This window comes from Trachemys scripta, chromosome 8, assembly GCF_013100865.1.
Source record: "Trachemys scripta elegans isolate TJP31775 chromosome 8, CAS_Tse_1.0, whole genome shotgun sequence".
Classification (NCBI taxonomy): Eukaryota; Metazoa; Chordata; order Testudines; family Emydidae; genus Trachemys; species Trachemys scripta.
Window position 1 is genome coordinate 108,085,433 of NC_048305.1, and position 12,860 is coordinate 108,098,292.

The 12,860-nt window shown below is 45.5% G+C and overlaps 1 protein-coding gene across 13 annotated transcripts in view; it reads right to left on the reverse strand.

Moving 5' to 3' along the window:
• The window catches only part of PTPRF (protein tyrosine phosphatase receptor type F), a 412,513-nt gene that overhangs the window by 269,533 nt on the left and 130,120 nt on the right, over positions 1–12,860 (reverse strand). For all 13 annotated transcript variants that reach the window (XM_034778805.1, XM_034778804.1, XM_034778801.1 and 10 more), the window contains exon 3: positions 574–719. In XM_034778805.1, the coding sequence (XP_034634696.1) occupies positions 574–719 (146 nt within the window). The remainder of the gene's footprint in view (positions 1–573; positions 720–12,860) is intronic.

The following is a 12,860-nucleotide window of genomic DNA, read 5'->3' on the forward strand; positions in this document are numbered from 1 at the left end:
ACTCAAATTGCTTTTCCCATTAAAAATCTTAACACAATGTAGGGTGGGAAGCCCTGTTTGCCCCATCCCCGTTACTCTAAAGAAAACTCAGATTCTCCCTTTGGCCTCTCCTCCCTATTCCTATTCTGCATCTAAATCAGACCCAGAGATGGCAGCAGTGCTTTCCGGAAAGCTTCCCGCTAGAGCTTGGGCACCGCATTTCGGTCTGCTTGGTGCTGAAAGGCTAAGCAGGCTTCCATGCCCGCTCCCCTCCCCCACTCGAACACACAAAAATCCTACATAAATCTACTGTTTGTTATGACCTAGCTCTGACATCTTAGTTAGTGGCTGCTACTGGTTCTGGGGTGACTGAGGCTAGACCAGAACAGGCATTCAGTATGTTTAGTCAAATTCTGGCTCCCCATGGCAATGTCTGACCTAAGGCAGGGCTCACTGAAGGAAGGGAAAATTTCCCTTGCAGCAGTTCTCAGCCTCTTCTCCTATAGCAACTGACAGAAACTCAGGCTCTGACACTGGTTACTGTGAAGCTAAGTTCTGCAAGGAATAGATTTGGTTCCAGATCTCTGTAGTTACCTCAAAACGCTGGGAGCTGACCTTCTTCCCCTTCTTCATCCATGTGATGCGAGGCTTGGGCTCTCCTGTTGCCTGGCACACAAACGAGGCCACTCCTCCAGAAATCCCAATCTGATCTTCGGGAGCTTTCATAAAGCTTGGCTTGCCTGGAAGAAAACCACACCATCAGCGGTGAGCCACCTCAGATAACCAAGGGATACATCAGTAAAGAAACTGGGTATCATGTTATCCCAAGTTATAGGATCACCAGTGTCACTACTTTAAAACCCAATTTTAATGACTTTACTCATACCAATTCAGTGTAGACTGCAGCATAAGCACGGTTTCAGCTCAGAAACATTTTTTTCTTAAATAAAATAGTTCATCTGGTTGCATGAAAATAAAGGCAATGCAGACTCCCACTCACACTGACTCAGGCAGATGACACTGGGACAGGTTTTTCTGCTCTAATTTAAAACCTGTTCATTTTGTAAATATAAAATATAAAATTTTACAGGTGAATAATGTGATCATGTCACTGGAAATTACAGAACAGCTGAGACGTTGAGGTTTACTGAGCGCATGCTGCACCTGAGAACTTTCAGAATCTAGTCAAAATCAATGCACAATTGAGTCTTTAATTCAAACATAGGTTCCGATTGACCTAAAGATCCAAGGATCCCTACATCTGTCCAGCCTGGCATGTGACCGGTAAAAGACTATTAACTAAAACTGGGAGTGAGCAGAGAAACAGAGCAGAGAAAGGGACATTCAGGCCTGAGCGACTCCACAAACATAGAAATTTAGTGATCAATAGACCTTTCGTGAAATATGGCCTTGTTTTCCGAGCGTATATGACTCTGCTCCAGCTCGATATAATTAGTGATTTGATTTGAACATAGTGTTCATATTTTTCTTAGACAGATTCAGTCCCACAGAATACTGCAGCTCTTGGTCAGGTAGGTATTTTGGCAAGCGTTATATGCTTTGCCTGGTTAGGAGTGTGAGGCACACATACTGTCATTTCTATAAAACAATAAAACCTCTCTCCCACTCACCAACTCACAGACACACACAGTTAAAACCAGCCCATGATGATTCCTATCACCACTTGAGTTAAAAAAAATCACAGGTGGTTAGGGAGGGAACCACTCTCCTGCAGAGCTCAGGAGCAGCTCTGGGGGGATGAGGAAGAGGAGGGAACCTTCCTCCTGTGAAGCTCAGTAGCTGTGCAAAAAGAAGGGAAAAACCATCTCCCTGCCTTCTCCTTCCCTGCTAACAAACAACATAAAAATCCGGGGGGCCCTTCTGGCGTTGTAGGAGAAGTCTTCCTTTGAGCGACCTGCCGAATAATTTGTGAAGGGCTGGCTGAAAGAGTCGCAGCACGTCTAACCTGAGTACTGCACTGGCTCCATATACTTATTGTTAAGAATTAGTCAAATTTTAATACACAAACCCATTCCCTCCCCCCCCAGTGCCAGAACATCTGAAGAGAATTTTTTCATTGGCTGGGTTGAAAACTGAGACCCTATCCCCACCTACTTTACCATGTGCTAACTGGTCACGTTAAATCCTAGTCTCTCCCTAGACTTAAGCTCAACCAGTTAGCACGTGGAAACAACCTGCTCTGGCTTGAGCAGAGTGCGAGTCAGCTCAAACCAGCAAGCACCATCTAACTACACAACTTCTAATGCTAGTCTAGACAAAGTCACAGAGGACCAAAGCCTGTTCTCTGCCTCCCCCCGCCAAGGGCCTAGAGAAGCAGCAGTAGGCCAAGGGCAATGCCACCCACATTCTATATGCAACACAATGTGCTACTCCCCTTTATTTGCTTGGGATCAACACAACTTGCTTGTCAGTAACTACTGTGCACTCAGGCAATACCTGATTACCATGGGCGGGGGAACTGCCCTGGATCTAGAAGGAAAGGATATACAATATTTTTCAATAGGCCAATGCCATTAGCAAGGACGATGGCAAAGCCTTTGCGAGCATGAGACGAGGCCATATTCTAGCCTGATTCAGAAACATGCAGTCATCTCCTCACCAGATACCTGGATTACCCAGGTACCTGAATCAGCAATCTCGTAAAGAATCTGTAAAAGGGATCTGCAGAGGCCTGGGGAATCAATTGGAGTAAAACAAGCGTCAGAGGAGAGGTGACTCATCTCGCCACGCAGTCAGTGGAACCATCAATGCCAAAGGGAGAGAGATGCCCAACCACTGTAACTAGAGACACAAGGTGGGTGAGGTAATATCTTTTATTGGACCAATTTCTGTTGGTGAGAGATGTCTCTCTCACCAACAGAAGTTGGTCCAATAAAAGATATTACCTCACCCACCTTGTCTCTCTAATCGCCTGGGACCAACACGGCTACAACACCACTGCATATAACAATGGAAGATATTGAATTTTGCTGTCTGAAATGGAAACTCCACAGCAGGCTGTTCCGCCTTGTATTTAGATGTGACACTCCAATTAAGTTTCCCAGACCTGAAGAAGAGCTCTGTGTAAGCTCAAAACCTGTCTCTCTCACCAAAAGAAGTTGGTCCAATAAAAGATATTACCTCACCCACCTTTTCTCTCTCATAGCCTGGGACGGATATCATTACAACGACACTGTACACAACAGTGGTAACTAAAGGCTGTTGAAATGTGAACTACGAAGTTCGTAGATGACAGCACACAACAGAGCCTAGTGCAGTGGGGGAGCCTTTCAAGTCTGGCAACATACACTCATACACAGAAGAGGACCTGGGGATTACAGTGGATGAGAAGCTGGATATGAGTCAGCAGTGTGCCCTTGCTGCCAAGAAGGCCAACGGCATATTGGGCTGCATTAGTAGGAGCATGGCCAGCAGATCGAGAGAAGTGATTATTCCCCTCTATTCGACACTGGTGAGGAATATTGTGTCCAGTTTTGGTCCCCCCACTACAGAAGGGATGTGGACAAATGTTGTCCAGCGGAGGGCAACAAAAATGATTAGGGAGCTGGGGCACATGACTTATGAGGAGAGGCTGAGGGAACTGGGGTTATTTAGTCTGCAGAAGAGAAGAGTGAGGGGGGATTTGATAGCAGCCTTCAACTACCTGAAGGGGGGTTCCAAAGAGGATGGAGCTCGGTTGTTCTCAGTGGTAGCAGATGACAGAACAAGGAACAATGGTCTCAAGTTGCAGTGGGGGAGGTCTAGGTTGGATATTAGGAAACACTATTTCACTAGGAGGGTGGTGAAGCACTGGAACGGGTTCCCTAGGGAGGTGGTGGAATCTCCATCGTTGGAGGTTTTTAAGGCCCAGCTTGACGAAGCCCTGGTTGGGATGATTTAGTTGGGGATTGGTCCTGCTTTGAGCCGGGGGTGGGACTAGATACCTCCTGAGGTCCCTTCCAAACCTGATATTCTATGATTCTATTCTATGATTCTATGAACTGGAAACTTGTGCTATTCAACCCAGTGGCAGAGAGCTGATTGGCCCAACCATACAGGAAACAAGCTGTTACATATACATGGATCAAAAACGCACCTCACAGGAGATGAGGGCTTACTGACTAAGGAGCAAGTGTGGCCCACCATTATTATTGTTCGTTTGTTCTGCAGCAGCATCCAAAAGTCACAAAGAGGAACAGGGCCTACAGGTATACACAGTCCTTTCCCCAAAAAGCACGTGAACTGAAAAAAGCAAGACAAACCTGACCCAACCATAGAAATGAGCAGAAATGAGACAGGGTTAGGCTTCCAGAGAATGATTTCTAAGGGCTTGTCTACACTACAGGTAATGTCAGTATAACTTTTGTGGCGCACCCACAAGTGATATAAGTTACACTGACCAGCTGGCCGATGCGGATAACGCTATGTTGGCGGAAGAGGCGGTGGTTTTATTATGCCAACAGGAGAGCTCTCTCCCGTTGGCACAGAGCGTCTTCACCAGATGCTGTGTCTGTGCCCCACTGTAGCGCTTCTAGTGTAGACACCTAAGACACTGAAATTTTATGGCTCCTTGTCGTGTCTGCAGCAGAGACGCTGAGTCCTGACACTAAAGACAAGTAATTATTAGTTGTGGTTGCCTGACTTACATTGATTCCACATGTTTACTTATCTGTAATCACATCTACTTCTACTTAATTTATATTCAGATATATTTGTATTTATTCCCCTCTACCATCTCCCCCAGTGAAATACTGATTTACTGCTCGTGTTGATTGTGGTGTGAGTGACTGGTTTGAAATGCAGGGTGTTGAGCGGATTTGTCTTGTATTGAATTTCTGCAGTTGATTTGTTCTTTTGATGTTGTTATTTATTTTGTGATGCTAGTAAACGAGTGTACATTTATTAAATGACAAATACAACAGAATCCAAAACTTCTGTCCTTGAAGAACACAGTTCAAACATATATCGCATTATATACCTGTTCCCCAGACTGTGCATGCTGAGAACTTATTGATTTTTTTAAACACACAAAATAAAATTTTTAAAAAAGGAACAAGGGGAAATTGGACTTGCACAGGAATAAAACCTGGAAAATTCATAGCCTTGTTCAGCTTGCATTTAGACCATTGGAATGACTCTCTGATTCCCTACACATTTCATTAAGCAACACCACTTTCTGGCAACCACCTAAATGCACAGGGAGTGTATTGGTTACAAAGGTATATCTGTATATAAAACAAATTCCACACAACACATTTTGAGACAATAAAAAACGTAATTAATTAATTCTGAGTGTCCCAAAGAAGAAGAAAAAACCCCTGAAGTTTGGAAGCCAGGAAATTCTGAGTTAAGATTATACAAACAACAAAGACTCAGATTTCATGTCCTGGCCACCTGACCACATATAGGGATAGGGATATGTGTGACCACTATACCTCCAAATAACACCCGTACCCCCATATTCACCACTTGCTTATGGATAGGACATGCTTTGTACAAAGTATGCCTTGTGAGGTGTCATTTGAAAAGTTATAATTTGTTGAGTATCATTATCCTGTCAAAACGTGTGCATCATCACTGTATATGAAGTTAAGAAATTTTGCTCTGTTTGATACTGAACCATGTTGTGAGTCTAGGAAACGCCCACAGACTAGCTTTTCAGTGTCAACAAAGGAGTGACCAACATCCAGCCAGGTGTTAAGCGACCATCTGGGCCATTCACTAGCAGGAGAGATGTAAACAAGAGAGTTACAGTGAGAGAGACACCCTGAGCTAGCGAGTTAAGGGGGCAGAGCAATTCCACAGTCCAGGTTGTACCCCGGGGCATGTCACACTACAAACAACCAAGACTCAGATCTTGTGTCCTGGCCTTCTGGCCACATCCAGGGATTAGGGGTATGTCAACAACTCTTGAAACTTATGTCAGTGACGATTAAGGCTAAGATTTTGTCACAGATATTTTTAGCAAAAGTCGGGGACAGGTCATGGACAATAAAGAAAAATTCACGGAAGCCCGTAACCTGTCCCTGACTTTTGCTAAAAATATCAATGACAAAATGGGGAACTCAGCTGCAGGGGTCCCCACACCGCTCACAGCAGCTAGGCAGCTGCGGGGGCCTGCTCGGAGGTCCGGGCCGCTGCAGGTTGAAATCATGGAGGTGGCTGGAAGTCACAGATTCCATGACATTCGCAACCTCCGTGAAAATAGCACAGTCTTAATGACAATTAACGAAAAGGTCATAGTCCACAGGTCCTCAGTCACGGTATCACTGAGTAAAAAGTGTCTGACTTCTTTCCAGAGTAAGCAGATTAGAGTTCAACCACTAAAATATGTTATGGGGAGAGGGACAAGAAGCAGGGATGGGCCAGGGAAAGGCCCGAGCAATCCATTTAACCTGTTTGTTAATCCTGTTTTCAATGTCTCTCTCTCTCTCCGGGTAGCCACTGGAGACACAGCAAGAAAACCGTATACTGCAAATACTCAACATGCAATTTTTTTTTTTAATCACACACAATTCTTCCCTCCCCCACTTTAAATTGGGCAAAGTGACTAGTCCCTATGGCAGGGGTGGGAAAACTACGGGCCGTTGGCCACATCCAGCCCACAGGACCGTCCTGCCCGGCCCCTGAGCTCCTGGCCAGGCAGCTAGCCCCCGCTCGCCCCCCGCTGTCTCCCCTCCCTGCAGCAACGCCGCCGGGCGGGCAGCGCTCTGGGTGGCGGGGCTGCGTGCTCATGCAGGCAGCACGGCAGTATGTCTGGCTCTGACTGGGAGGCGCCGCTGCCAGACATTCTGCTCTGAGTGGCATGGTAAGGGGGCCGGGGCAGGGGGGTTGGATATGGGGCAGGAAGGGGACAGGGAGCAGGGGGCGGTTGGATGGGGCAAGGGAACAGGAGGGGTTGGATAGACGTGGGAGTCCCGGGGGGCCTGTCGGGGGTGAGAGGTGTGAATAAGGGTTGGGGCAGTCACGGGACAGGGAGTGGGGGGGGTTGGATAGAGGGTGGGGTCCTGGGAGGGGGCCATCAGGGGACAAGGAGCGGGGGGGGAAAGGGGTTGGATGGGTTGGGAGTTCTGAGGGGGGCAGACCAGGAAGTGGAAAGTGGGAGGAGGCGGATAGGGGGCGGACAAATTGCAAATGTGAAAAATAAAATATTTTTTCAAGGGAACAATATGCACTTTCATGCTCAGGGTCCAGGAATAGTTAAACAGATTTTACTCAAACCGTTCTCAGAAAGATTTAGCTTTGGAATGAGACCAAGCTTGCAAAATTTCAGCCCGAGAGAGAAACTTCTGGGAATGTTCTAAGTGACTGAAGGGAGTGGTATAGGATGGCTGAATGCCCATCACAGCCTGACCTCACTCACCACCAGTGCAACACTGAAGATCTCTAGAAGAGTATCTGTTTCCCTCTATGGGCTCATTATTCAAAGTGACAGATCCCCAGAAGGTGCTCGACCCACACCCTTAAAGAAACTCTTATTCCACTCTTCACCCAAATACCGTTTTCTCGTCTATAGTGGGAGTGGCAGCAACTGCTACAGTTAATGCTACTTAACTATTTCTATTTACTTACAACTTTATTACATTTTCCATGCTAGGGCTTTGCCTAAAAGTGAATTATTCCGGAAAATTGAAGGGGAAACAGTTCAGCATGTGAGTACGAAGAGTCAAAATGACACTTTTCTCACTATAAAAAAAACATTGCAACATTTAAAAAAAAAAAAAAAAAAGGCCGTGCTCCAGGTAAAGCGGAAGGGTGACACTCTGCATGCGGATAGTAGCCCTCACTGAACGCAGCACGCTCTTCCGTTCCAAAGGGATTTTTATTTCACAGTTAATAGTGTTGGATAGTTACTCACTGAGCATACTCAGATTTTTGGCTAAAGCTTGTAACGTACACAGCCAAGGAAGGATTTGCTGTCAAAGAGGGCTAATTTAGTTTCCTAGTCACAGAAGAGTCTATACCACTATTTTGGTACAAATCAGTAGGGACACCCAGGAGCAGTCAGGTGGGCTCTGGCAGACTTTAAGGGCTCAGGAAGGGTGCTCAGGTGCCCAGGAGAAAGGATCTCTTCCTCAAACTTGAAGAGATCTATGAGAATGATGCTGGAGAAAGCCAGGTGTACATGAGCAGGTAAGTTAGGCGTGGACTACCTAATGGAGTTTGAAATGTACATTAGCCAACTGTCCCTGTGGATCTTATAAGGTGCAATGGGGCTGAGGAAGGACTCCTACAGACACTGGCAGGGAGGCAGGAGGGAGATTCATTCCGGCACATTGAAGAATTAGCAGCACAGCCTTCCCGAGGCGCAATTCATTAGCTATTAAGTGGGACTATAAATACACTATTGTCCTGTGCTGTTCATGGGACCTGGACATCATGTACAACAAACTTTGTGTGTCAGGAGGCCTTCTCACCAGCCACACACACACCCTCCCTCTCTTCAGCGGTTTCTTTATTTACTGAAACAGTTCAACCAATGAGGAGCCCTTGTGGCACCTTAGAGACTCCTTTTGCTGATACAGTAACACGGCTACCACTCTGAAACCTGACACAGTCGAGTGTATGCAATGTTGTAGCCATGTTGGTCCCAGGATACTAGAGAGACAAGGTGGGTGAGGTGATATCTTTTATTGGACCAACTTCTGTTGGTGAGAGAGACAAGCTTTTGAGCTTACACAAAGCTCTTCTTCAGGTCTGGGAAACATACTCAGAGTATCACAGCTAAATACAAGGTAGAACAGATTGTTTAGCATAAATTGTTAACACATTTCTATGGCCCATTCAAGGTGAAGGGGCCCATTAACACTCCTCCAGTCATGGTGAGGAGGAGATTTGTGGGTTACAGATTGCTGTAATAAGCCATAAAACCAGTGTCTCTATTCATGCTATAATTTTTAGTGTCTAACAAAGTTATGAACGTCACCTCAATTCAACGCATCTTCTGTAGACTCTATAGTTCCTGCCTGAAACCTAGGACATGCTCTGGGCCTTTCCTACAGCCGCCCTCTGTGAAGGATTCAACCCCTGCTCTCTGAGGGCATCTCCTACCCAACCTTCCCCCCGACTTGTGCACAGAGCCCCTCTCACAGGTCCGTTCCCTGACCCCCGGCATCTCCCATTTGACTGAGCAGGCTCTCTCTTATAGGAAACACTACCATTGAGCGGTTAGTTGTTACCCTTGGTCACCTGACTCATCTGGTCAATCAGCCTTCACATTGGGTGCTGAGGCATGTGCATACCCCCCAGATGCAGATCCTGGTTACAGGTTTACTCTGCACTGGTTATATAAGGAATACTCTCTTCCTACTAACTTTGTAATGTCCAGGGTATGACAAGGAGCTCTCGCTTGAGACATGCCTATACAAATAGATTTATAGACTTGCTGGAACAGGCTAATATTTATCCTATGGATTTATTTCAAAACAAACATAGCTAGAAGTTTCCTTTTTATACCTTTTTAGATGCAAATCAAATCCTGATGCTTTTCAACATTTTGTATCTGAATCAAAGTTTATATAAAAAAAAGTTAATGTATTCTGAGAATCATACCATTCCTTCCATTCTCAGGGATTGTTTGAAATTGGGGAGACCACCAAGGTCTATGAAAAAAATGAATTATTAAACACAGCTCTGTAATTAGATGGCTGAATATTCATTCACCTGGTAAAAAAGAGAAAATCATTCTATCATATTTCTACAGGTTATGGAGACTGACCATGTTTCTAAACAAAACAGAGGACCAGCCACAATCAACAGACTTCGCACAGAGGGAGCTGGCATTTTATATGAAGGTTGTCACCACTTGGATTAAACTGAGATTATAATTTACACACTTTTTGAGAAAAAATATGTAATGGATGAGATTAAATAACCCCCTCCAAATCTGCAAAAATGTACGCGTTGGGTAGCATTACTAATGTGAATAGCTTGCATGAAGTCAATGGGGAGACTGAATGAGACAGGAAGGATGGTCAACTGGTTAGCCCTATAGCCTGGGATTTAGAAGACCCAGGTTCAATTCCCTACTCTGCCACAGATTCCAAGTCACTATGCTGCAGGTCCCTATCTGTAACTCATACTTCCCTTCCTCACAGGAGTGCTGAAAGGACAAATACCTTAAGGGATGAGGTGGTGCTCAGATACCACAGAAATGGGGACCACACAAGTACCTTAGGCAGACAACAGCTTTACTCTGTGCATGGTTGGTCCTAGAATGGCAAGGAACAGAGAGGCTGTGGATACTACACACAAAAAAATAATACAGGATGAAGAGAAATTGTGGTATCACCTTTCACGTAAATACGTATGAAGGATTGGTGTTTTTTCTTCCTCCCAGATTTATTCCACTGTTGAACCATGATTCCTCAATTAGCACATTTATCCCCCTTTGTGACCATTATTGTAAGTTGGATATTTTGAGTCGTCATAGTTGGAATACTATCTGACTTTGATTCAAAGGTTGTGATCTCAATTAATTTGTAATTTTAAAGTATGAAAGATCCTGTTAAATCCTTTTAATATAGCTGATTTACTAACCGTTTGCAATTATTTGTCTGTGATTATTTGCCAGGATGGACAGGGATGGTGTCCCTAGCCTCTGTTTGCCAGTAGCTGGGGATGGGTGATGGGATGGATCACTTGATGATTCCCTGTTCTGTTCATTCCCTCTGAAGCACCTGGCATTGGCCACTGTCAGAAGACAGGATTCTGAGCTAGATGGACTTTTGGTCTGACCCAGTATAGCCATTCTTATGTTCTTATGATAATGGGTTACTGATATCAGCTGGTATCAGTGATTGTGCTGTTAGTTCATTTTCTATGTGCTCTGTAGAAAGTTTATTTGGCTTTGATGATGACACTTGTGTGTGTGTGGGGGGGGGGGGTGTTCATTCCTTTTTTAACTGAACGGTCATGGCCCATTCTTTTGTAATCTACACACACCCCATTTTCACAACGTGGTAACCAAAGTGTGCTACAGTACTTAGTTTGTATTGAAGCATAAAAGGTTACCTAAAGCTAGCTCTGTATTACACTAGTCTAATTGTAGTCTTAATGTGACTTAGGCTTTCATGTCTACAACATGCCCAATAGCTAGTATAAACTGTTCTGGTATTTCAGTTCAATTTTAATGATAGTGTTTGTTCCAATTTGAACGGCATTTGTCCACGGTAATCAAATCTGCAATCAATGTCTCAAAATAAGATGCATTTTTCTTTACCTGGCATTTCTACGACTTTTTCTAAGTTCCCAAGTGTAGATATTTACACAAATACACAAATTCACATAAAGTGAAGTGAATAATTGATAAAGAATTCATTTCAGTACCAGACCTTAAACATGCTCAAGCAAATCTTCAATGTTTTTTAAAATTTTCAGAATCATACCATTCTGCACCCGTTTAACAAAAAAAAAATCAACACTGTTCAATGAAAAACAGTAAAACTTGGTCAGTCAGTGGAGGCTGCTGTTTTGTCTATGTACTGTGACAAAGTTCCTCCTCTATCTTGGTGGGTCCTGTGCTTACTGGCGGATTTTCTTGCCTCAGAGATTCACCATGTGGGTTGGGGAACAGCCCAGAGACCTTCCCCTCTGGAAGAACCCACAGTCCAGGTCAATTGGGAGGTTTCAGGGAAACCCGGTGTGACGAACTGGGCCTGTTCTCACTGTGGTCTGTGAATGCTGACAGGGGAGTGTGCTGGGATAGTCTGCATTGGAGGATGGGATCTGCCCGGGGGCGCATTCCTGAGCTTGTAACATGAGAACCCAGGAGGGGTTGAAGGTCAGGTGACTCCGGGGCCCGGGAAACTGTACAAAGGCTGTGGGAGGGGTCGCTGAAAGGAGTGTGCTGAAAGCAGGCTGGAGAGATGGCTGGGAGGCAGAGATGGCTCTGACCCCCCAAGGGGGGCTGGGCTGGCCGGGGACCCCAAGATGGACCTAACTGAGGGGGTCCCTGTTGTCTGTGCCTGCAAGACCTGTCTTGGACTGTATTCCTGTCATCCAAATAAACCTTCTGCTTTACTGGCTGGCTGAGAGTCATGGTGAATCGCAGGGAGCCGGGGGTGCAGGGCCCTGAGTTCCCCAATACTCCGTGACACCCGGGTCCGCCCTCTACTCCGGGTTCCAGCCCAGAGCCCTGTGGACTGCAGCTGTCTATAGTGCCTCCTGTAACAACCGCATGACAGCTACAACTCCCTGGGCTACTTCCCCATGGCCTCCTCCAAACACCTTCCTTATTCTCACCACAGGACCTTCCTCCTGGTGTCTGATAACGCTTGTGCTCCTCAGTCCTCCAGCAGCACACCCTCTCACTCTCAGCTCCTTGCGCCTCTTGCTCCCAGCTCCTCACACTTGCACCACAAACTGAAGTGAACTCCTTTTAAAACCCAGGTGCCCTGATTAGCCTGCCTTAATTGATTCTAGCAGCTTTTTCTTCTTAATTGGCTCCAGGTGTCCTAATTAGCCTGCCTGCCTTAACTGGTTCTATCAGGTTCCTGATTACTCTAGTGCAGCCCCTGCTCTGGTCACTCAGGGAACAGAGAACTACTCATCCAGTGACAGGATATTTGCCCTCTACCAGACTCCTGTACCCCACTGGTCTGGGTCTGTCACAGGACTGACAGAAAACATGATGAACTAAGAACCAGCTCAGTGCGGCTCGAAAGCTTGTCTCTCATCAGCAGAATTTGGTCCAATAAAAGAGATTACCTCACCCACCTTGTCTCTCTCCTATCCTGGGACCAACACCGCTACAACTACACTACATATAAGTGTTGATTTCAATGGCAGGACTGCTTATGTTTATGTATAACACACTTCAGTCAGAGAGAGGGGACATGCCCACTATTAGCGTAAATGTCGTTTTACTGGTACACAAATGC